The following is a 26915-nucleotide window of genomic DNA, read 5'->3' as shown; positions in this document are numbered from 1 at the left end:
CTGACTGTTCTGAACAATCGCTTCCCTCCCCCATTGTATTGCTTATTGGCTCCTCCAGAGAATTGTCTTTAAGGCACTTATCTAAATATTCTCTTCTTGACTGGTTATTAACCACAAGAGGTGAGACATTACCCTTTTTCCTTCTTCTTCTCCTTGGAATTCCCTTAATGGAGACTTTGAAAAATCACAATACCTACAAATGGCTTTTAATATAGTAACACGCTAGATATCCTCATAGAGCTGTATATCAGGGATTCCTGTCTCATCAAGTGACCTCAAAAAGTATTTATGCTCTACAACACAATCCATTCATTCTACTTGAATTCTTCCTTAGCTCCCACTGAACAGCGGCCATTATTTTAGCAGAGGTCCTTTATTCATTCAGATGTGTCCACCCTCACCTTTCCTTTAGTTAAAGTTTACAATTTCTCATGAAACCAAGACAGCACATTTTTGTATTAGTATTTTATTTTATAAATTTCATATTACAAAAGATTTTGTCAACATAATCATCACAGATAACATGATTTTATGCCACATGATAACCCTCATTACATTAACACCCCACCTGCGTGTGAGCAAGAGCAGAGGGAAAAAAAAGGAGAACACAATGACATTACATTATACTACGTGCTAACACAGCAAATTATCACAAAATGCTCCTGGCTTAAATTATAAGTCTGCCAGGTCTCTCATTGCGATGCTTCCTTCTTTTGATTTGGTTTATAAGTGGAGAGAGCAGTGCAAAGAGATGGGAAATTACAGTTTTTTTGTGCAATCTGAGACATAAAAATTTGTGACTGGAAACTGGCGTGCAAACTTTAACCCCCCTCCCCCCATGTTACTGTGAAAAGCTGGTATGATATAACCCTTATATCCATGCTCCTCCTCTGTCTTCCAGCCTGGGACTACAAGCACCCCCTTGGGCAAAAAAATTATGGATCCCCCACAATTGTAACCTTACTGGGGGTTCTGCATCTCCATGCCACCAGTGGCTGGCCACACCTTTGAAAACAAAAATTTCAAAACATTTACTCATAGCTCATTAGCAGGCCATGCCTTGACTGTGATTTTGCACATTTATTGTCTTTTGCCTTGCACTGGTCTGAACACTGCTCTATATAACTACTTGCTGTGTTAATTTGATTTCACTACACCCATCTTATTCTCCTGCTGACTTTGTTCTGGGCTGCAGTTGGTTAAGATAGTTGTGATTGACTGTTTCTTCACAACTCACATTCCTTCCTTAGCAGTTTGTGATCTGTGTGTTCTGGAAGTCAGAGGACTGGTCCAATCACGCCCTGGACCAGGTCTCTGTCATCACATGAGAATATCTCTGGCCTTGCTGCTATAAGTCTATTTTGGATTTGGCTGTCATTTATCTGGATTGCTATTTCTAGATTCTCTGACCTCTTGCTTGCTCTCTACGGACCCCCTGTTCCTCTGCTGATTTGGTACTGCATTTGCTTGCTTGGTTGTCTGACCCATTTCCGTACGACCACTCTTCAGTGTTTGTCTCCTCATGTCTCAGTGTGCACTGTAATGTAGGAAGGGAACATCAACCAGTTGTTACTGACCACCTAGGGTCGCATGGGTACATAGGTAGGGACAGTTGAGGGCCTAGCACTAGGGCTTGCTGTTGTGTGTTCGCTGCCTATTCACTTTGGCTGTATTTTCCTACTGTATTAAATAGAAAGAAAAATACATTGCAAAAGCTTTTTAAAAACTAGTTTCCAAAGGAAAAATTGGATAGGTCCCCAAGTGGCTGATCTTTGATTAGAGTTCATGGGCTGATTGTGGATTACCATAGGACGCAGTGCCGCTCTCTTTGAGGGTCTCTCCTCTACTCTACTCTCTCATTTGTTATCTTTATTGAACGTTATAAACGTTACATTCAGATTTTCTCCTCTCTGGATTTCCCCAGCGCTCGGCTTTGTATCCCGTCTCCAGAATATAAGTGACTGGAATAAAACTGATTACTTGTATGAAAGAGGTGAAGTTGAACTTGACAGCTTGTGGATTCAGTGGGATTGCCTCTCACCGCTCGTCCTCTTATTACTAATCTAAATGTTTCATGTTCAATCTTTCACCAAATAATTCAAACAAACAGTAGCCGTTTTTTTTTTTGTTTTTTTTTTTACTATGGTCTAGAAGTACCCGTAAAAGCATATACAGCAAAGACTAGTGTCTGATGGTAATGTCTTATAATGCCAAGTTAGCAAAATCTGCCGCCGGCGATGAATTCTTCATTAATCATCAAAGGCGCGTTGTGTAAATAAAGGATGGCGGCGCCCTGACAGATAATGCAGATAGCGTCTTGCCTTGTCATCTCCTGATGAGGAAACTGCTGACATTGTCTTCAGACTTCAGTATTGTTGTTTTTTTTCTCGTTTTAATCTAGTTTTTTATTATATTGAATATCACAATAAATATTCAATTCTTTATGCTCCACACTATAGTGAAATTTCACTCATTCATGGTATGGAGTAGTATGGAGTCCTGAAGGAGCAAAGAAAGGGAAGACAAGTCATTTCAAACAGCTAACCATTATTTGGTCAACATTTATCTTTCTCAACCCCGAAACGCATGCATGGCTTGGTCAAGTAAGCACGTGTATTTAATGTTAGGAGGGGAGTGGTTACATTGGGAACACATTCTTACTTTGGCTGCAGATTTTCTCCGCTAAGAACAAAGAAGACCACCGATACAGCATTCTACGGCGGTCACAACTGGGCCTTATTATGATCCTGTTGTCAATATGACAGCTAATCTCTTGCTGTAACTATATATATATATATATATATACATATATATATATATATATATATATAATTTTTTTCTTTTTTTGAATGATCGTGTGAACAAACCTTTACAGAGTATTACTGCTTGACACAGTCGGTAGTGATAACAGTGGTCTCAGTGACCCCACAGGGCCAAAGACAGATTTTTTTTACACCTTGCATGCCCTGTACCGGGTTTGAACGCCTTAGCCACAGTGAAAGTGACCCCACGGGCCTATGACAGAAAGTTAAAGGTGGCAACGATTATTATAGTGCCAAAGACAGTTTATTGAAAAGGACTGAGGATGTGACCTGACTGGGGAATCAAAGAGTTCACTAAAGAAATCATCAGTGATGGATCACTGGCGTACAATCATGGGTATTATATCGCCAAAGACTATTTGATTCAAAGACTCAGGATGGGACCTGACAGGTGAATCAAAGGGTTAAAATCACCCAGGAGAGCTGTGGACACTGTACTGAAAGAAAAAGTAACTACAGAAACTACCGGGCTACACAGATTTTGCTCCTTTCCTCTATATATATCTCTTCTACCTACTAAACCTTCTATGACCTTGCCTCTCTTGGACTTTCCTTTTTTTCTCCCACTTTCTTTTTTTTCTCTCATTTTCCTTTTTATTTTCTTTACTCTCTCACTTTTTCTCCCTGAATCTTTTTCCTCCCTGACTTTCTCTTTTTTTTTTTTCCTCCTGGCTTTCTCTTTTTATCTCCCTGACTCTCCTTTTTCTCCCTAATTCTTTTCTCCGTAGTGGTTCACACTACGTTTTTGCAATCCGTGCAAACGGATGAAAAAAATGGATGCAATTGTGTGCAGCCGTTTTGTTCCACTTTTCCATTGAATTCCATTATAAAAGAATCGGATCAAAACGGATCCGTTTTTTTAACAGACCCAAAAGTTAGGCCAACCACGTTTTTGTGTACGCTAAAAAAACGGATTCGTTTTGATCCTTTTTTTTAATAATGGAAGTCAATGAAAAAACGGATCAAAACGGATGCACCCAGTTGCATCCGTTTTTTTCATCAGTTTTCTTTTTGCAAAAAGTGGTTGAAATAAAACGGATTGCAAAAACGTAGTGTGAACCTAGCCTGACTCTGCTTTTTTTTCTCTCTGACTTTCTCTTTCTTCTCCTCTACTCTCCCTTTTTTTCCCCCTCTGCCTCTACTTATGGGTCTCTGACGGCGCATATACATAGAGGAAGTGTGACGTTGCGGGGGGAGGGGAGTTGCAGCTGATTGGCCAGCTGCAAGGGATTATGGTTAATCCCTTGCACCTGTCCTTTTATTGTAATGTACTGTGAAATTGCCAATTTGTTACAAACTTTTTGCAAAGTCTGTAACGAATCTCATTTCGGGAAGTTTAGTTCTCGTCTCTCATTATAATGTACCAAAAAATTAGATTAGATTTCAATCTGATAATAGAAACAGCATGTGGATTGGGCTTTTCCCTATGTCACAAGGATGGAACCCTATATACTTTGATCCTATAGGCACTGATGGGAGAGTGTCACATTGGGCAGACACTCACCCCATTGCTATGAGAATGCATATTTTCCAGTTGACAATTTCTTCATATATTTCCAAGAGGGATTACAGGAATAACACCCCGACAAGGTGCAGTAATAAAAGATGAAGTCACTGAACACCATGAATTCTTATCCAGCAATTACCATTTGTTTTAGTAGCCATTTAAGTTAAATTCCAAGAAAGAAATCTTGAATGCAGGCAGTCTTATTGCAGGGCAGCACACGGATGGACAGGCAGGCAATGACAATTAGGTTCGGGTCATTTGGTTAATTAGATATTAATTGGGAGCTTTGGTGGAATGAATGAAGTAAGCGGGTGTCACCGTCTGCACAATTATGTCATGATATCCAACCAGGTAGAACTGTCCTTTCAGCAGAATTTTAATCAGAATAATGAAAGATAAAGGGAAATTTTCAAGGCTTAATATATTATTATTTTTTTTTAATTCTACTTTGAACAGAGCCTCCATTTTTTATGGTCATAGTAAGAATCTGCACTATGTATAGATGCAGTGCAGAGGTAGTCGCCACATCTGGCTCCTACAGTTTATATATAGTCACTCGTCTCTTCTTATGCCTATAGAAGAATTCATAGAAGCATTTTACACGCGTTCTCTTCAGGTGTCTCTGATTGCTTTCATTTACTGACAGCAGGAAGAGAAGAGGAAATGGTGGTCAATTGGAACACAATTGCAGCAATTGTTATTATGGGATGATTGACCTTTTATTAACCCATAGCTGCACCAGGACGTTATTGAACGTCCTCGTGCCGCTATGGGAGTTCAGAGGGGGGTCGCGCGGCGACCACCCTCTGAACTGCCGCGATCCCGGGTGCCGCGAGTAGCCCGGGCTCGCGGCTATTAGCGGGCACGGTCCGATCGCCGTGCCTGCTAATTAAGTACTTAGAAGCAGCTGTCAAAGTTGACAGCTGCTTCTAAATACTTGCTGTTATACATGCCTGGTGGTCTAGTGGGGGGATCGCCCCCCTGCGGCGCGATTGCGGGGGGGCGATCCCCGCATCCATCCCGGGCCGGGGTCTGCGCCGTAATGGCGCTGATCCCGGCTCGGCATTCTATTGCTTTTGGCTGCAGCAGCCAAAAGTAATAGAACACCGATCTCATGGATTCATGCAGTATACTGCATGGATCTCTATGAGAGATCAGAGTACATATACTAGAAGTCCCCCAGGGGGGCTTCTAGTATATGTGTAAAGTAAAAGAAAAATGTATTTTTAATAACACAAAATCCCCTCCCCTAATAAAAGTCTGAATCACCCCCCTTTCCCCATTTTATAAATAAAAATAAATAAATTAATTAATAAACAAACATGTTTGCTATCGCCGCGTGCGTAATCGCCTGAACTATTAATTAATCACATTCCTGATCTCACACGGTAAACGGCGTCAGCACAAAAAAATCCCAAAGTGCAAAATTGCGCATTTTTGGTCGCATCAAATCCAGAATAATTGTAATAAAAAGCGATCAAAAAGTCATAAATGCGCAATCAAGGTACCGATAGAAAGATCACATCATGGCGCAAAAAATGACACCTCACACAGAACCATAGACCAAAGGATAAAAGCGCTATAACCCTGGGAATGGAGCGATTTTAAGGAACATATATTTTCTTTAAAAGGTTTTAATTTTTTACAAGCCATCAAATCAAATAAAAGTTATACATGTTACATATCGTTGTAATCGTAACAACTTAAGGAACATATATAACGAGTCAGTTTTACCCAAGGGCGAACATAGTAAAAACAACCACCCCCCAAATAAAAAAAAAAACATTTTTTTTTTTTCAATTTCACCACACATATAATTTTTTTCTGGTTTCCCGGCACATTTTAGGCAAAAATTACATCTGCCTTAGCAAAGTACAATTAGTTGCGCAAAAAATAAGGGCTCATTTGGGTCTCTAGGTGGAAAAATGCAGGCGCTATGGCCTTATATACACGAGGAGGAAAAAACGAAAACGCAAAAATGAAAACTGGCTGTGTCCCCTAAGGGTTAAAGGGGGACTCCGGTGAAAACACATTCAAATCACTGGTGTCAGGAAGTTCTACAAATTTTAAAATGACTTCTATAAAAAAAAAAAAAAAAAAATCTTGTCTTCCAGTACTTATCAGCTGCTGTATGCAGTGTCGGACTGGAGGATCCTCCGGTGGGACCCCAGCTTTAGAACCTGCACTAATGCTGACTGGCATGTCGTTTCTCACTGGTTCTTCATTGGTGGGCCCCCAGGATCATTTCCTTCGGTGGGCCCCAGATACCCCAGTCCGACACTGGCTGTATGTCCTGCAGGAAGTTGTGTTTTCTTTCCAGTCTTACACAGTGCTCCCTGCTTCCACCGCTGTCCAGGAACTGTCCAGAGCAGTAGCAAATCCCCATAGAAAACCTCCACTGTCCTAGACAGTTCCTGACATGGACAGAGGTGGCAGCAGAGAGCATTGTTTTAGACTGGAAAGAATACATCACCTCCTGCAGGACATACAGCAGCTGATAAGTATCGGAAAAATGAAGATTTTTAAATAGAAGTAATTTACAAATCTATATAACTTTCTAAAACCAGTTGATTTGAAAGAAAAAAGATTTTCACCGGAGTACCCCTTTAAGCTCATCAATAGGCCATCTCATATCTCATATACTTCTTTCTGTGGCTACTGCTGTTTGTTATTAGAGCATGGTAGGGGGTATCGGAACTGGAATGTCACCTCTACATGACATGGACGGACTCCAGTACTAGCTATCGGGGACAATATGATAAATGTCACCATTTTGTACTTTACACCTTTCCTTCCCGTCAATGACATTTCTGTATAAAAGGTTTACTTTAATTCTCATTTTAAAGACTAAACAGTTTATTTCACCTCATTAGATTGAATTGAGAACAGACGCTTTCATATACACACGGTGCCCCTAATTTATGTATCCTGCTCCAGGCAATGCTTTCAATGCAATTATACTATCTGATTCATTGGTTCTGCACACAATAAATGCTGAGAGACGCAAAATACAATTAAAACACATTTCCACTTATTGTTATAAAACCTTATGTGGGAGACGTTCCTTTAGGACACCTTATTAAAACACTAAATTTTTTCTGTAAATAACTTATGTTTCACCAGATGCCTAGGCACCATAGATCAGGCATTGCGCTCAATGTACGACCTAGTAAGAGAGATGGGGGGGGTGGGGAGGCTATGGGCGGTAAATTCGTAAAACCTAATGGACTTTGGGACAAAACAAAAGTTCCATAGGTGATCAAAAGTGCCGTGATTGCTCTATGAGGTGTGATAGGCTATCAGTGTATCAGGCCTGTGAAAGAGGTTGGCTACTTTATAGTGAAATAATTCAGTATACAGTATTAGTAGGTGTACTCACTGTATATAGTGAGAGCAGCTCCCTGTGTACCTCATAGAGCTAAAATCAGACTCCCCTTCTCCAGACTGGGCCGTCCTGCTCTGTGATGAGTCTGTCCATAAGATGGCTGACATGGAGGAGCATGTGACCATGCCCCGCCCCCCAGTGTCCTCCATAGGCATATATTGGCTCAGTGATGGACACTGGGGGGCGGGGCATGATCACATGCTCCTCCATGTCGGCCATCTTATGGACAGACTCACCACAGAGCAGGACAGCACAGTCTGGAGGAGGGGAGTCTGATATAAGCTCTATAAGGTACACAGGGAGCTGCTGTCGGTAAGTGTGGTGAGTATACTTACTAATACTATTTAGGTATCAAAACATCGTTTTTTTTTTTTGTTTTGTTTTTTTTAAGGTACACAAATAAGGTCAGCTATGTTTTTGTGTGTGTTAATAAACGTTTTACAAAAGTAGCAAAAAAAAAAAAAAAAAAAACCGAATTGCAAAAATATAGTGTGACCCCAGCCTTAGGCTATGTTCACACTATGTAAAAGTACAGGTGAACAATGCCTATTGTTCTATGGGATCCCGGCCAGAGCGTATACACATGGTATAAGCTCCGGCCGGGATCCTGCACGGGGCCGCAAATAACTGACATGTCAGTATTCAGTGAATTGCGGCTGTAGGAAACCCTGTCAGTTCACACAATGAAGCGAGCGGCTCCGGCCGCTCGCTTCATTGTGTGCAGGGAAAAGTTCTAATGCGGGCGCGTGTTGATGCGCCCGCATCAGAACCCTGCAGCAGAAAGATCATCCGGGTCACGGAACGGCCGGTCTCTATACGTAGTGTGAACATAGCCTTAGTTACATATCACCGTACAACTTTATTCCTTTATTTTTATTGATTTATTTATTCATTTATTCACATTTATTATTTATTTATTTTAAATGATTTTTGTATGTTTATTCATTTATTTATATGTGTTTATTATTTATTTATTTTGATTGATGTATGTATGTTTATTTATTCATTTATGTTTATTATTTATATATTTATTTATTTGTTTGTTTTTGTAACATTTTAGAGCAGCGTTTTTGTTGTACACCGCGGTATAGAAGTAACTCAGCAGTGCAAAGAGTTACGAACCAACGTGCAATAAAAATACTTTAGAAATAGATTCCTGTAAAGTATAATACGCTCTGCTGGGCCTAAACAGCATATCAATTTATTTGGATCTTGTTCCCTGTAGAACCGAAGCAAACAAACATATGAATGCTTTGGGCATAAAAACGGTAGCGCGTAGCTCCTCCATCCTATCCCACCCTCAATAAATTCTCTTTCTAACAAGAGCAGATAAAGAGTTATTTATTATGTATTATTGATTCATTCCAGAGGAGGACACTATGGGGAAGATTTATGAATCTTCCGAGTTTGGAGGAGGAATTCATAACATATGAACAAGGAAACCAAATGAGATATTCATTGCGCCAAAATGAGCTGCGAGAAAATATCACTGGCTATATTAGGTGACGGATATTAAGAATATCAAGATTTAGTAAGGTGTTACTGTACACTGTCTATGGTTTATAGCTAAGGAAGGAATGGCTAATCAGACTCAGTAGATCAATCCGGGGATGGGATGACAGGTTTTCTGGGATATTTTATGATGATGGTTATTACTACTGAAACTTTTTGTTGTTTACGGGATCCCTAAAAATAAGCTGATCAAATGATCTCCAGTGATCGGCTGTAATCTGTTCCAGAACCAGGTGTTCAGTTCCACTGCAGTGCCACCACTGGAGAGAATAGGAATTACACGCCGTCAATAAAATGATTAGTGAAACTGGGTCCTCCAGAGATAGATCTTCCCGGAGTAAATGACCACTATACATGATGTAAAAAATAAAATAAAATAATGCATCACACAAAATCTGGTGTGGATAAGGAGTGGTCTTAACAAAGACCCACCTTTGAAGAGGTTTTACTATATATTTGGCTCTGTTGACTGATATATTATAATTACAGCTTTCTTCCATAACATTTTGTGATGGCTGATTGATTGGAGGGGCTTTAGTGTTTTATCAGGTAATAATAAAAGCTTTTATATTCTATGTACTATAGTTGAGAAGAGTAGTCTTGGATCCAGGAATTCATAGAGATGGGATGTTAATCTTCTAAAACAAGGGGGGGGGGGGATGTGTCTCTTTGGGGTTGTTTTTGGATCAATATTCAATAAAAATAATCCTTGACTGTAGAGCTGCATTCAGAATGCTATAGGCTTCAGAGCTGAAATCTCACAGTATCCGTTGTTGGCTCACAGTCTGTACGGAGCTTCCACTAACATTTTACATTCTAGAAGGTATCATCTTTATACCAAGTACTGTACCGTATTATTAGAGCTCAGCTAAGCTGTTACGAGACTATCTGGTGATAGGGTTATTAATTGGTCCAGCAGAAGTATGAATTCAGCTCTGGCTATATTACTTTTAGGAGAAGTCTTGTGGGGGGTAAAAAATCATTATGGGCAGGGGTGTGGGGGGGAATTATAAAATGCAAATATGCTTACTGGTCCCCGAGCCCATGCTGTGCCGCATCACAGAGCTCCCGGGACCCGCTCCATGGTTCCAAGGTACGGATCAACCCAGGTTCCACGCCACTGATGGGTGAGATTAAGCCTGCTCAGCCAGTGACTGCAGCAGTGCCCCCCCCCCCCAGTCACTGACTGGCTGTGCGGGGCATCTATCAGCTGGGCCGTGACGTGGCTGGTGGGGAAGACAGTTGGCGGGGTCAAGGAGTGAGACGCGGCTCTGAGCAGGCATCAGGACAGGTGACTAAAACTTGTTTTTCGTTTCCCCCTCACCCCCTGCCCATAATGATCTTTTACCCCCCCCCCCCCCCCGGACTTCTCCGTTAAGTCATTACAACACAAGTCATGCAATGTATTTCTGTTACTTTTTTATGTATATTCTATTTATACTGCGGGGTTAAAGGTTGAACTTAATGGACTTGTTGACTACATTCAACCCAACTGGCTGGAGACCTTCAGAGCACTGTTTGCCCCCCATCGTCTTGACCTCCGTGCCGTTTCAGCATAGAGCCCAAGACCTGTCAGAGACTGTTGGCACCTGAACAGCAGATGGTCAAAGGTTGTAACTGTAGGCGGTGTATCCCTAGCAACCGGTCTCTTATCGTAAAATATCTGTGTAGTCAAAGGAAGTTTCTACGTCTTCGAGGGGGATGACAAGTTATTGCCAAAAATGCAATTGTCTTCAATGAGGATTTCTGCGGCAAAAGTTTACTAATCTGTAGAAGACTTTAACTCCAAATGGATGATCCCTTGCATCAGCGTTTACAAGTGGAAGCAAATTAAAGGAAATAAGATATCGAGCATATGTCACATCCGTCCTTGCTGGCGATGCTACATTTACTGTAGTGTTGTAACAGTTATACTCTGTTTAAATTGCAGTTATAAAGGATTTTACTTGTATCGGTGCAGATAACAACTTCCACCGTATCGCTCATCGCCCTTCTACATTTCAGCCCATTAAGCTAAAAGTGACTCGTTTTATGTTCTCATTTACATGGCCACTTGCAGCAAGAAAACTCCTCTATTCTCCATTAAAACAACCCGCGAAGGGGCTTAAATGTTACACAGTCTGGGTGAACGGCTGGATCAGATTTCCACTGCCGCAGAGTGAGCTTGTATGGGAGATACGTTAGCAGAAGCAATGGAAGTACCTTGGTCTATAGTAGTGGAGGCAAATCTATGACACTCCAGCTGTTGCAAAACCACATTTCCCATCATACCTGGACCTTAAAGGAGAAGTCTTGCGAAAATTGTTATTAAAGTTTTGTATTACCCCCCCAAAAGTTATACGAATCACCAATATACACTTATAACGGGAAATGCACATAAAGTGCTTTTTCTCTGCATTTACTACTGCATCAAGGCTTCACTTCCAGGATAACATGGTGATGTCACTTCCTGGATAACATGGTGATGTCACTTCCTGGATAACATGGTGATGTCACTTCCAGGATAACATGGTGATGTCACTTCCTGGATAACATGGTGATGCCACTTCCTGGATAACATGGTGATGTCACTTCCGGGATAACATGGTGATGTCTCTTCCTGGATAACATGGTGATGTCACTTCCGGGATAACATGGTGATGTCACTTTCTGGATAAAATGGTGATGTCACTTTCTGGATAAAATGGTGATGTCACTTCCAGGATAACATGGTGATGTCACTTCCTGGATAACATGGTGATATCACTTTCTGGATAAAATGGTGATGTCACTTCCTGGATAACATGGGGATGTCACTTCCTGGATAACATGGGGATGTCACTTCCTGGATAACATGAGGATGTCACTTCCTGGATAACAGTGTCCCCCTGCCATTATCCTCTCCAGCAGCCAAAGCCCGCACAGGAGTTGGGTTGTGACATCACCATGTTATCCAGGAAGTAACATCACCATATTATCCAGGAAGTGACATCACCATGTTATCCAGGAAGTGGCATCACCATTATGCTAAGTCCTTGAAGACTGGAGATTTTTTTTTTATAGAACTAAAATCATATCTATATGATTTTCTGACACCATTCAATTTGAAAGAAAAAAAAAATAAAAATCGGAGTATTCCTTTTCTGAGGATAAACAAAACATATATATGGCTGTGGATGAGATACAAGTATAAAAGCCTCCCCTAAAGTCACTGTGTTGGTGCTCCCCTACCTGTTCTTCTCAGATACTATCAGGTTGCTGATGGTGTACCGTCCCTGTAGAAGCAACCGGCACAGCTCAGCTGCAGTCACTGCAGGAGATTAGGATAGGGGAGTATAGCTGTGTTTTTTTTATTTTTATCCCCTGCCATATATACTTTTTATTATTATTAATTTATTTATCCCTGGATAACCCTGTTTTACGCATATACAAGAAAACAAGTAAGAAGCGTTAGTCTTTGTGATGTAAGATCTGCTGTTGTGCCGGCAAAACATACAGCGAGAGCAGCATACATATACAACAGCACTGAGTCAACCTGATCCAGCTCAGCGTACGGATAGATAAGCACATGACTGCTGTGAAATGACAGGGATTGTAAAGAATCAGTATACTGAATGGATAAGTCTATTTCATTCCAGTGGCAGCAACATCATTTGTTAGCTAAATCAGATGTATTTCATGGCTGGCTGCCACTTGCTCAAGTGCTATTTCTATGGATTGAAATAGAAATGTGAAGTTCTTTATATAAGTGTGAAATAGTTTAAAGACAAGGCGGCTCTGACTTTAATAAGGCCTACCATGAAAATAATGGGGGATAAGGGGTGTAAAGATGGGGCAACTGCTAAAGGCTAGGGTAGGAATATGGTAACCTACAGTCTAAGGCTGGGTTCACACTACGTATATTTCAGTCAGTATTGTGGTCCTCATATTGCAACCAAAACCAGGAGTGGATTAAAAACACAGAAAGGCTCTGTCCACACAATGGTGAAATTGAGTGGATGGCCGCCATATAACGGTAAATAACGGCCATTATTTCAATATAACAGCCGTTGTTTTAAAATACCAGCAAATATTTGTCATTAAATGGCGGCCATCCACTCAATTTCAACATTGTGTGAACAGATCCTTTCTGTGTTTTCAATCCACTCCTGGTTTTGGTTGCAATATGAGGACCACAATTTTCAATTCCTTGCCTAATTTGATGTGTGTAAAATTCTGCTAAAATGTCTCTAAATGTTAAAAAAAAGTGTAAAAAAAAGTGTTGAAAAATGTAAATAATAATAATTATAATGCTCGTTTAGCTAGTAGATACAAGTGTGTGGATATCGCCATATTGTTGGTTTGTTTCTTATATGGAATTCCATCATATAAATGAATCTCCTCTGCAATTATTTTCTCCGTGATGTACGACGCTTCTATTTATCCAGCAGTTAATTACAGCACGGCGCCGCTCCCACGCCAAATCTCACGTTTGGGTGTAAGGAAAAGGATGTTAGCGGTGATTTCTCCTAGGCCTGGCAGCACAAGCCTGGGCGTCGTTCATTTCGTATTCCCGTCTGCAGAGGTAATACACAGATGATGGAGAACGCGCTATAAATACATCTGACACATCACAATTTGTAGAGTGAAATCCAGTTGAGTTCTGCTATCAGATATCACTTTGCGCGGCGGCGGTGGTGGCGGCCCTGTGTGGGTGACTCCACGTCCTGCAACTGCCGGCAACACATGTTAGGATTTAATTTAACAATTATGTAAAAATCTCAGCGAAGAGCAAACGTTGAGTAGTCACCGAGAGTATGAAACGCGGCGGCAGCAAGTTATCACTCTTATCACTTATTATTTACATGGGGACGGTGATACTCTAACTGAAACTGAATGGTATGTATAGTGGTGTGATAACGGATGACTGGATGTGAGGAGGAGATGACGGCATAGCTTTATATTAGGTATCAACAATGAGTTAGATGGATAGATAGATAGATAGATAGATAGATAGATAGATAGATAGAAGATAGATAGATAGATAGATAGATAGATAGATAGATAGATAGATAGATAGGAGATAGATAGATAGATAGATAGATAGATAGATAGATAGGAGATAGATAGATAGATAGATAGATAGATAGATAGATAGATAGATAGATAGGAGATAGATAGATGATAGATAGGAGATAGATAGATAGATAGATAGATAGATAGATAGATAGATAGATAGATAGATAGGAGATAGATAGATAGATAGATAGATAGATAGATAGATAGGAGATGGATAGATAGATAGATAGATAGATAGATAGATAGATAGATAGATGACTGGCTTGAAAAAGCTCCTATCGATGGAGCGAAACATCGCTGGTCCTCCTGTGTGTTTCCACATGTAATACATTTTTCACTCAGTTTTTTCACCCAAGTCTGGATTGCTGCGGTCATTTTTCAAAGTTTATTTGGCTACACCTGTGGATCAAGGTGGTACGGCAGGCACACAGCAGACACTTTAACCTTTGAGTGCTGCGGAACTTTGCTCTTTCTAGATAGATAGATAGATAGATAGATAGATAGATAGATAGATAGATAGATAGGAGATAGATAGATAGATAGATAGATAGATAGATAGGAGATAGATAGAAGATAGATAGGAGATAGATAGATAGATAGATAGATAGATAGATAGATAGATAGATAGATAGATAGATAGATAGGAGAGAGATAGATAGATAGATAGATAGATAGATAGATAGATAGATAGATAGGAGATAGATCTCCACTGGTGTATGGTCACTTTAAGATACTGCAAGATATGAGAGATGAGGAGCAACAACAATAGAGGGAGATAAAATTTAGGAGGAAGTTATTTGTCAAAAATATTAATACAAAGCAATCCATTTGTAAAAAAAAAAACATATGTAAAATGTTCATGGAGACCATAGTCCAGATGTAGTGGCATAAAACCGCAATCAGATCCCGTCCTCGCTGTAAGTAAGCCAATAATTTCTGTGCATTGTAGCCGGGTATTATGGGGAGATGGAAGTATTTTAGGATATTAGGAGAAATGTGTTGACACTACGTAATATATTTTCAGCTTGGGTTTTGTGCGTTACATTTGTATTGTGCTAGTTATGACAAAACTGACAAACATTATTCTCTCTTTACATGGGTTTTCAGGTTGGCACTTAAAGGGGAAGTATCGGAGTGCCCTATTAGGGTATGTAGACACCACCCAGAGGGACTCTTTGCCTCTATGATTCAGGTTTAACCCCATCTAATAATTACTTAGACATTCTAGTGGCCAGGAAGGTATTCTAGATTTTCCTTTAATGGGTGGAGTTTGACCAGATGGGTGGAGCTTAGTACTGCTCAGGGGAAGAAAATCAGGAGGTATGATATAATTCCTGCTCCATTCCACCCTAAAGGGTTATTTCCTATTCGTACTGTAGGTTAGAGTATACTGCTGGTTGGTGGGGGTCTGACTGCTGGGAGCCCTAATGGTCACAGATTCAGAGGTCATTTGTGCCTGATTATATAGGGACATGGCTTGTCACTCCATTCATGAATAGGACTGGCTTCAGGCTTCACTGGCTTGATTTAACCCTAACAAGAAGTAGAAAAGGTGTTGTCTCCAGCTCCCTGACTCCTCCCCTTCTCCTGAGACAATACAGGTGTGCTTACAGCATGCTGCTTTGCGCTGTACAATGCCACAGGCAGAGGAGCAGCCAGTGAATACAGCAACAGTAAATAAGCAAACTCACTGTGTGAACAGAGCGTCTGCCGTGTAGAGAAATGTTCTGCAGCAGATTTCGGCAGGGAACTAGCACAGGTGTTGTGGGAGGACGGACGGGCAGGATGGGGAGATTGTGATGAACAGTTGAAGGAAAGCAATGCATTCTGGGTATTGTAGAACTGAGAAACTGCTCGACCAGATAGCACTGTGATTAGCTGACATTCGAAGAGACCCACAAACACTCCAAACTAGAAGATTTGGGGGATTTCAAAATTGGGGCAGACAGGTAATTCTATATATGCTTCCACAGTGTGTGTATAAGCATAAAAAAGCATAAGAAGCATAAAAAAAAGGCATGTAGAAGCATAAAAAAAAATCCTGACATTAGATTAACCCTTTAAATAACTAATCCTTTAGTACAACTGTGATTTGTGGGACGCTATAAGGGTCAAATCCTATATATTTTACTTGTAGATAATAGAAGACCAGTTAGCGGACCCCCCTGAGATGTTCTGAGACTCCTCTGGTTGATGCTATCACTATATCACTGACTTACATAGATGGACTCTAACGTAATGCGTTCTCGCCGCTCACAGTCAAATGAGGTTATTATGAAGCTCATCTAAATTCTGTGTGAATCCGAAGCGTCATTCAGCGAGGATTACATTACATGTTGTCACACTTTATCTGTTTGAGTTTCATATTGGGTTTTATTTGACCAGTTTTCCATTTGTTATTAATAAATCTTAGACTCGTCCTCTATTCAGGCTAGACCACTGTCTGTTAGGTAACGCTGGGTGAATACAATGGTTATGGATATTACTTAGCTGTACCACCACTAGCGATGATGTAAGCCGCACCAGGGAGTGGGGCCGCTGGTGTTCACCAATGCCGACTGCAAGGCGGGATGGACTTCCTGCGGCAGGCGACCCCTAGGTCTTTACTCCTGGCTTGGCTTGCTAGTGGTGGCGGACAAGGTGCAGCTGGTGACACATAGGCAGACAAGTTGGGACACAGTATGGCTTGAACCGGAATAGCAGACACAGGCAGAACCAGAAACAGCAGGAACCAGGGACGTCAGTAATCATGGGCAGGAATCACAGGCAGGAATGATGAGAGCTGGGACCACACTCTTATGGGAAGCATGCAGAGGCTCCAATTGGGAATGTCAGGGCAGGTGCTTTATTTAAGTGTTTGTGCACTAACCAATTAGGTTTGCACTGTCACTTTAAATCCGTGAAAGCCAACGCGTACGAGCCCTAGATGGCGGGGACACGCGCTAGCCAGGAGCAGGGATGTGAAGCAGTGAGGCGCACCCAGGGGCCGAAGCAGCAGCAATGCTGGGCTCTGGCGCCTGAAGAAGACAGCCAGTGGGGATAGCGTGTGGTGGCGGACTGGAGCACGGGACGATAATGCAGCCCTATTAGGAGGCTTAGCTGGATCTTTTCTCTAACCCCGCCCCCTGAGTGATGTCACCATTTCTTACCAGCCCCTCCCAACTACATCACTGTCTCCCTGTCATAAATACAGAATTAGAGAAGGCAATGAATACAGCAGTGTGCGTATATTTGTTGCAGAGAAAAAATATTCTGCTTTGTAGTGCTGAGGGAGGGAAATAGGCAGGGTGGGAGGACAATAATGGAGAGCTGAGGTAAAGCAATGCAGTCTGGGAATTATATTTATGTTCAGCTGGAAAGCACAGTGATTATGACATGGGAGGAGACCCACAAACACACACAAGCAGATTTTTGGGGGTTTCAGAACTGACAAGTAAGAAACATCTTTTTTTTTTATTTTTGATACTGGAATACACCTTTAATCCAAATTTGGATATATATTTTTTTCAACATAAAAAAAAAATTCAACCAGTCTCCAAAACTAGCTCCTTTTCAAGATCTACTTAAGGTATAATGTGATTGGGAGGACATGGAGATCTTAGACTAGAGATCCAATATAAATGCAAATGATAATAATGGATATAACTATATTATTTTGCTCCTTATCTTGCACATCTAATTTTTTTCAAAAAGTTTATAGATTTTTATTTTTTTTTACTTGTCAGCCCAGGTGGGCGGCCGCAACTTTTGTTTTCTGCAGGTGGTATGGTGGCGGTGGTGGGTTTATTTGCTGCATTAAGAGACTTCTGTGACTCGCACTTTGCTGGTAAAGGACACAATTACTCCCGGAGAACGCTACAATTCACTAAATGAAGGAACAATAAGACAGATGAATACAATTTACAGCTGCCTCGTGTTTGCTGTAAATATCGTAATCTTCACGCCGTCGTCTTTTTTTTCTATTCAAATTCTTTCTAAATAATTTTCAGAGGACGGGGCTTCATTGTAATTACTTTTTCCGCAATATCTTGATAAGAAAACACCAGAATAAATGTCATGTTTGCAGATAATTATTTCTTCTAAAAATGAAATGTACAATGCTAGAGGATATCTTGATTTCCTTCTGTGAGATGCGGCGCCGGGGGAATTATGTTGGTGTGTTATGTTTGAAATTATGATTTTATTTTTAAATTTTTTTAGTCATTTATCTCATTTTTCTAAAAAAGAAAAAAAAAAAGTTACATTCTGAAATTAGTACTTAAAGGGGAACTGTCATATTGTAAATCCTTTCCTACATTTAGGCAGCATGTTATAGAGCAGAAAAAACTGAGGTGATTGAAATATTATTTATGAGAGAGTATTCAGCATAACTTTATTTGTCCACTTGTTCTGGGCTTAGGAGTCCAGTGGGCGGTTCCACTCTGGCAGTGACTGGCAGTTATTTCTATATGTCTATATGAAACGCTATAAATTAGTTTCTAGGACTACCCAATGGACACCCTAAGGAGTTAATGGGTGTTCATCTTAGTGAATCCGGCTGGCCGCGCGTCCAAACCTGTCCCTGGCGTACTAAATCTACACCTGCTTCCAGCAGGTGTAGATTTGGATCATGATTTACGCCTGCGAGTAGGCATAAATCATGATAAATGAGGTGCGGGAGGAGGCCTCCTCCCTGCCTTGTCAAGCCCCCCAAACTCCCCCAGTCCGCCCATCGGATGAGCGGGGCATACAGCAGGTGTATGTCAGGGAAAATGGGCGCATCTTCTCCCTGTTGTACGCCTCAGGCGGACCATTCATAAATGTCCCCCTAAGAGTTCCTTCTCAAAACACCCTAAATTCCCCTGCCAGGATAGAAGGGAAGGAGTTGAGCCCTAAACTGAACACATACCCCTATCCCTACTTATTTGGGGTCCCTGCTCTGTTAAGTGTGCTCCAAGTGGGTGATGGTCCCTTTCTATCTAAGCACAAGAGATAGAAAAATCCACAGTCAACTAAACAAGGTTGGTACCAGGATGTCTCGTCAAAGTCCACAACAGCAACCATAGGGATGGCCAGTAACAACAAGGGGTGCGAGGAAGAAGGGGTCATCCAGGTCACATGCCAAAACATACCAATCACAGGCATCTGTGGACAGCAGGTGCCTGTTTTAGTAAATCAATACAAGAACCACAACCAGGTCAACCAGCCCTGCTGTCATTGAGACAGTTGACCTACCGAACAAAGGACGGGGCTTCAGAAAGACGAGAGTGGGGTCCTTACAGGAGCATGACTGGGTGAGTATCATTACAGCCCCTAGTCCTAGCTCTTTTTACATGCAGGATTCTGATTCCCGTAGTCAAGCAGGTAATGAAGCATGAACAGAATCTTTTACTCCGCTCCCATATAATATAGCCCAGTATTTCATAGCTCTTCCATCTGGACAACATATGTTTGAATATGATTTGTATAGAGGCATGACTGGCCTTTTAAAATGTCATAAGTTCTTTAAAGGATGACTAACCAGGCTGCGGATAATTACACGGCAGTGACATTTATTTATAATATACCGACGGATTCCTGCACCGCCTAGATGACAGAAAAAGCCTCTCTTCTCAGATGACAGGTCTTTTAGTTGTGTAGATTTTGTTTAGAATTTGTTGAATTTAGAGGTGAAGCTTTCAGATGGAAGACTTGAAATATTTTGAGATTGTAGAAATTAATAAAATCAGGATTTTCAGCAGGTGAGTTAACACGTTATAAAAATATACAGTATATAGGGTCCACAAAAAATATATGGGGTGATCCTTTACGAGTACACTTGCGGCCATAGTATGGCCAGGGATAGCTGAACAATTTTGCCAGAAGCTCTAGTAAAGCAACCCATCTACTAGTTTTAATCCCTCCTGTCTGTCCCATTCTATCTTTGATAGCTATGGTGAGTGCAATACCTTATCCAGACTTGTGCTGTTTGGGGGCAGCTTCCTCCGCCGGTGGTGCTGGCTGGGTTTTGGTGTGGCATTTTTGGGTCTGGTCCTGTGGCATGGGGGTTGCAGGGCCGTTCCATGGCCTCCCTTCCCTGACTGTGCACGCCTGCGGGGGTGGTGGTCGCTGACTGGCACAGTGTGGACTTAGTGTAGGGACCCATGTGTATCAGATACCTGCACGCGGTACATGGGGCAGTGTGGCTTGATCAATTCACATACAGAATTCTGATGTTTTTTATGCAGCCGAGAGGTACTAGTATCAGCCATAGGTGTGAGGTGCAGCACTCTTTTTCTTCCCTGAACCCATCTACTAGATTGCACATTGGGTGCTAAGCCTCTTACCTTCATCCTATACCCATTTTCATGCAGTTTGTGGTTTAATACTGCGCCTAGTAAGGCCGTTTGGAGTACTGGGCTGGGGCTGCTTCCCCCTGAGCACCGATCCGACCCTGACCGGCTTGCCCCTTCTAATGGTTATCAGTGGAGTGGGCCAGCAGTGGTTAGCCCTGCCCCTAGTGCTCCAAACGGCCTGACTAGAGACGGCAGTAAGAAACATACCTTCATCCTCAGCACCTCGTCCACTATAGGGAAATATCAGCAAGTTAGATTTGTCTAACCTGCTGATAGTTTCCCACCTATCTGGAGTACAACTTAATAAGGTTGTTTTTGTAACACAGAACTACATAGATCCTCCTGAGGAAGAGAGAGGCACCATAATCACTTCCCACTCTTTGCATGGAGATCTCTTATACAGTACATAACAATGACTGAGTTGGCCATCACCTGTACCCACAGCCAATTGACTTTACCATAGATCCTGGGCTGTTCACCAAGCTCCCCCCTCCCATTACTATGGCAGCAAATCATGTCAGAACTTTAGCCAGGAGACAACACATCCCTGAAAGTATAAGCCTGTTTGGATGGCCATGGGCCCCCTAGGAGCTCAGGGCCCCGGGCTACCGCCGGAAACGGACCTATTATACCTTTTGCCTGTACTTCCCATGAAACTGAACCATCAGGGGAAATCCTAAGTGCGGCGCTTTTCATAACCTCTTTCTATCGACCATGAAGCAATGACCATAAAAATTGTCCTGCCACTACAGACACTACAATGTACAGCAGTAAACATATGTGTCTTGTTCCCTTTGTGCCTAAATGTTTTTTTTCCTCTACTAAAAGGTTGTTCCAACACCATAAATCATAAGCACAAAAGCGCCGCAGGACACATCCGCTCTCCTTCGCTTCAATCTGTTTATCTCCACTATTTTATGCAGAATTGCCATTTCCCCACTACACAACTGGGACAGTAGTTCAATTAAATCCCTGAGATAAGCAAACCGCTCCCTATTATTTATAGACGGCTATTTGCCTGGAATAACCGGACCGGTGCTTAATACAATGAGCAGTCTCTATGATAAATATCCGCAGCTTCACGAATAACTGGTGGTGCAATTCATCTCCTATTAGCCGACCTCTAGTTTACCATTGTTGATAAAAGCTGCCCCCGAGGCTGATTATTACTTAGGTGAGATATTCATCAAAAAACTGATTAACTAAAGGCTATTAGGTTGGAAGGAAAATTTTCTCGCACCTTTTCCTATTGAAATTTTATCATCTTGACCTTAATAGGGCTGAATAAAATGTGGAGTATTAATAAGTTTGTGAATACACCAGGTTCCCATAGGATGGTACATCGGAAAAACTGATAAGTTAGGACGTTAAGGCGGAATAGACCGGAGCGCTTGTTAAATAGGGAAAGGTAACTCGCCATCAATAATTCATTGAGTAATACCGGATGTAAAGGTGTGGGGGCGAGGTGCTGTAAGCAAGAACAGTGACTGGTCGGTTGTTAGTTATTTGTCATTGTAAGTCAGGTTTTGTGTAAGGTCGAAACTTTTTTTTACTTTAGACTTAATATTCTGGAGCTCTGCCTTCATTATGATCATCCCCCAAGACCACCAGTCAAACCTGTGCTAATCTCTGGAGTAAGTGATTCCTCTACAGAACATTCAGTGGCTCAAGAGGAGTAATGGCCCCATGTGAGTTTAAATAATACCCTATGAGAGAATGGTCCTACATGGGTTCAAATAGTACCTAAGAAGAGGAAGGCTCCACATGGGTTTCAATAACACTATAGAAGAACATGGTCTCACATGGATTTAAATAGCACCATAAGCGGGGATGGTCCTATTTCAGGTTAAATAGCACCATAGAAAAGTATGGTCCTACTTGGGTTTTAATAGAACCATAAAAGAGGACGGTCCCATGAAGGTTTAAATAGCACCATAGAAGAGGATGGCCAAAAATGGGTTTAAATAGCACCATAGAAGAGGATAAACAAAAAAATGGTTTAAATAGTACCACAGAGGAGGATGGTAAACATGGGTTTAAATAGCACCCTAGAGGAGGATGGTCCAACTTGGGTTTAAATAGCACCACAGAAAAGGATGGTACTATTTGTGTTTAAAGATCATTATAGAAAAGGGTTGTCCCACTTGGGAAAAGATGGCCCCATTTGGTTTAAATAGCACCATAGTAGAGGATGGTCCCATTTGGGTTTAAATTGCATCATAGAATAAGATAATACCATTTGGGTTTCAATAGCGCCATTGAAGAGTATGGCCTCCCTTGGGTTTAGATAGCACCACAGCAGAGGATGATCCCACTTGGGTTTAAACAGCACCATAGCAAATGAGGGTTCCACTTGGATTTTATTAGCTCCTTAGCAGAGGATGATCACACTTAGGTTTAAATAACACTCTAGAAAAGGATGGTCACATTTGGGTTTAAATAACACCCAAGAAAAGTATGGTCACCTAGTAAGTTAAATGCCATCCTACAGCCTATGGCTGTATCCATATTTTCCAGGATTTCCTAGGGAAAAAAAACACAGCAATCGCTGAGCTCAGGGAGACCAGTGACAAAAAAATCAAATGGAGTACTCACTGAAGTGTGTTCATTGATACATTGCCCCCTGGGGTCTGTGGAGCCTCAGCTACGAGTCTCAAAACACAGGAATAGCCAGATATCCCTCCAGGAGAGGAAAGCCTATTGCCAAGGGGGTGACTTCCAGTGGGGAGATCACCAAACCACACTGATACGTAGCCCCTTAAGTCCCACTCGGTTGTGATGAGTCCCACTCATTGCCCCTGTTAGCCAGAATCCTACTCCACACTGACGAGAGGCAACTACCCCGAAACGGCAATCTGTGGATCGATGCCTGCCTTGGTAAACCCTTGTCATGTCGCAATACTCGCCACAGAGTTAGACTTTGACGCAAAAAGGGGCCACCCGGGTATTTCCCTATTTATGTTCCAATACTCGCAACCGAGTTGGACTTAGGGGGCTACATATCAGGGTGGTTTATTGATCTCCCCACTGGGAGTCACCCCCTTGCCAATAGGCTTTCCTCTCCTGTAGGGATATCTGGCTATTCCTGTGTTTTGAGATTCGTAACTGAGGCTCCACAGACCCCTCTTTTGCATATCAGGATTCCCTAGGGCTGCATCCAACTCCTGCAGCCACGAGGAATCAATTGCCAAGCATTCAGGTTCAGAAAACGTTGCGGAACCCAAAAAGTTTGACAGGCCTGCTCAACACTAGTCATGAGCCAAAGCACTCACAGGTGGTCTTTGTGGGCTGTTATCCTCCAATGATGTTGAGCTGACTTATTGTAAGAGGTGATGCACGCAGCATTACACCCATTAGCTTGTCTGGATGTATGCCTAATCCGCTCAGTGTGCAGGACCATGGACATTGATGATTTAGGTCAATCTGAATTTTTTTGGCGGAAAACAGAAGGAAGTTTGATTAGTTCACCATACATTCTATCATCTCTATCTACTTTTTACCAAGCCATAATGGTTGAAGATGTCACCAACAGCTCCGGGTGACATCATCCATAGGGACCGTCTTATAAGTAGGGTTCATGCTTCCAGTTTTTTTTTTGGCTACTTATCCAGAGCCTAGCCTCGGCACGGAAATGACTGGATAGGGACGGTGATAACATTGAATGTGTCTTTGTGTAATATCAACTCTGTAATTGATAATCTTGTATGATTCCGAAAAATCAAAAGAAGGCCGCAAGCATCTCCCGGTCACGTTGTACCGGCAGGGAGATCTCACTATATTAATATTGCTTTCTACTGTTCGCAGGTAATAGCTCCAATGTTTTTTTTTTCTTGGTCTTTAATCACTTCTCTTATTTCCAGGTGTCAGCTCGCATTTTGCATCGAGTGCTTATGGTATCCGACATTTAATTGCTTTAGGGCCTTGCTCCGTCCTTTGATTTGCCTATCATATTATTGCCAGATGTGCGTCTTCTCTTTCCCCCCCCCCCCCCCCTCCCTCTCTCTAACTGAGACCTGTCTTGTGTCTCAACAGGCTGAGCTTTAATGAAGGAACGTCAAAACTGCTAACAGTCACACAAACAGGGACTCCAGACCCTAGTGACCAAGGATGGCGTCGTCATGGAAACTCTATCTGCTGCTGTCAGTCATTGCGGGGTGTCTTTCAGGTAAACACAAGGGTTGTAAACTTTGTTTCAAAGCGATAAATAAAATATACGGATTTACTTATGTTTTGCCAGAGATTGGCTGTGCGATATATTTGAAGGGATTTTTCGGCCTAGGTATCATTAGGACTTTCTGTGTAATGTTGGATACTGAGTGCTCAAGACAATAAAGAATTGATATGAAACGTTCAGGACTATAGACTTTTTCTGGATAAACATATTAGAATATCTGGCACTGTTGAGGTGCAATCATTTGGCTGTAGATAGAAATGTGACTGATTTGAATGAGTTGTGGCTGTCACACCCAATGTTAGAACTAGTTTGCGCCTTGTGTATTGAGATATATTGTAGAATGTTGTTCTGTGGGATTGTCCGTTAAAAAAAAAGGTATTTTGGATTTTTCTTCTATTCAAATGTGTGAAATTTGATGTTATTATTAAATTTTCTCCCCCACAATGCCCGCTATCTCTCTGTGTTTTCCTCCATCATGTTGCACTTTCTTGTGACTATGTAGCGCAAGGACCTTTCCAATCAGTCAGTCAATGGCCACAACCACAGCTGATTGGCTGAGCAAGAAGGTCCTTGTGTAACACAGTCAAGATGATGTACAGTGCGGAGAGGACTGACATGGAGACAGTGGGTGTGGGGGCAATGGTTATTACAGCTTTCTAACTGCACCATGTGCACAGTTAAGTAAAAATAAAATCCAGGAAAAATAAATAAATAAATAAACATATATATATATATATATATATATATATATATATCTGTTAGGAATGGTCCGAACTCTCGGCAATGATTCCTGCTGTCTTAAACCTCCATGGAGAGGGTGGATAAAGCGGGAAGACCGCCTGGAAAACTGGGATACATCCTGTGGCTGTGGCTGTATCCCGGTTTTCCAGGCGGTCCTCCCGCTGTATCCACCCTCTCCACGGAGGTTTAAGACAACGAGAATCATTGCCGAGAGTCCGGGTTCGTACGAACCCGAACCTCGGCAGGTTCGGACCATCTCTAATATATATACAGTATATATATATATATATATATATATATATATATATAATTCTTTTTATTTTAATGTATGTTTTAATGTATTTGTGTGTTTTTGCATTTATGGTCCTGAAAATCCTCTTTTACATGTGAAGGACTGAAAACACTAAATGTAGATCTAATTCTCCTTGCATTCTTTATGTATCCTTTTCTCATTGATTGGATATGGTGCTTTGTTTTTGTTTTTTTTTTTGTGTGTTTTTCTACAATAGCACGCAGTGTCAACAGTGCCCTTAGGTGTGTGGTTGATTCCAGTCACACCCTAATTTATTGCCTTGGAGTGAAGTTTGGATATTTAAGGGGTTATCCTAAAATCAAGAGTTACCTCTTATCCAAAGGCTCGGTAGTTGATCGATAGGGACTCCACCAGATACGAGAATGGAGTTCAGTTGTTCCCCGATCAAATAGAAGGGCAGGCAGTCTTGACTTTGTTTACTGTCTATGGAATTTCTGAAGGTAGTTGAGTAACCTGTTTGAATATCATCAACAATCCTATAAAGGAAGAATACAGCAGTGGCCAGCCATGAGCCCCAATGGACAAGGGACCTCTGTTCTCATGATCAGTGGAGATCACAGGGGGAGTACTCCCACCTACTATGGACAGGAGATACCCTCTTTAAGGTCTTATAACAAAAGATTTGTATAGTTGACTTGTATAAGTGTCACTGTCTACACATTTTTCTTGATTTATTGTCTTGTTTCCAACTTTCGAGTCAATAGCATAATGCAAGTTTGTAATGGAAACCATTATATCCGCAATTATCGTGAATTTTGCAGCTTGTTGCTACACGGTATACAGAGAAACGATAAAGCTGCAGCCTTGGTGTTGCTTTACGTTGGGTGTTGGAAGGGTTAATCTTTCTCAAGAACACGCTTGTCTTGTACCTGTAGGCGCGTAAGGCGCTGCATTGATTCTGACAAGTGCGATCTTATCAGCACCTAATGGGATATGATATTGCATTAATTAATGTAACGGCGGAGAATACGGGACACACAGCACCTTACACCCTATGCAAATGAGATATTACGGCCCGATTTCGGTCTACATCATTTGTGATGAATATTCTATATGCTACATTTCAAGAAGATTTCTCAGTAATTAACATCTCTCAACCTTGCACTCTGG

The 26915-nt window shown here is 41.6% G+C and overlaps 1 protein-coding gene across 5 annotated transcripts in view; it reads left to right on the top strand.

Annotated features, from left to right (window-relative positions):
• CNTN5 (contactin 5) overlaps positions 1 to 26915 on the top strand; it is a 948473-nt gene that overhangs the window by 464209 nt on the left and 457349 nt on the right. For all 5 annotated transcript variants that reach the window (XM_069969612.1, XM_069969611.1, XM_069969613.1 and 2 more), the window contains one exon: positions 24610 to 24742. In XM_069969612.1, coding sequence (XP_069825713.1) covers positions 24685 to 24742 — 58 coding nt within the window. In that variant the 5' untranslated portion in view covers positions 24610 to 24684. The remainder of the gene's footprint in view (positions 1 to 24609; positions 24743 to 26915) is intronic.

This window comes from Dendropsophus ebraccatus, chromosome 5 (genome assembly GCF_027789765.1).
Source record: "Dendropsophus ebraccatus isolate aDenEbr1 chromosome 5, aDenEbr1.pat, whole genome shotgun sequence".
NCBI lineage: Eukaryota > Metazoa > Chordata > Amphibia > Anura > Hylidae > Dendropsophus > Dendropsophus ebraccatus.
The sequence above is the reverse complement of the archived record's forward strand: the minus strand, read 5'-3'. Positions and strand labels throughout refer to the sequence as shown.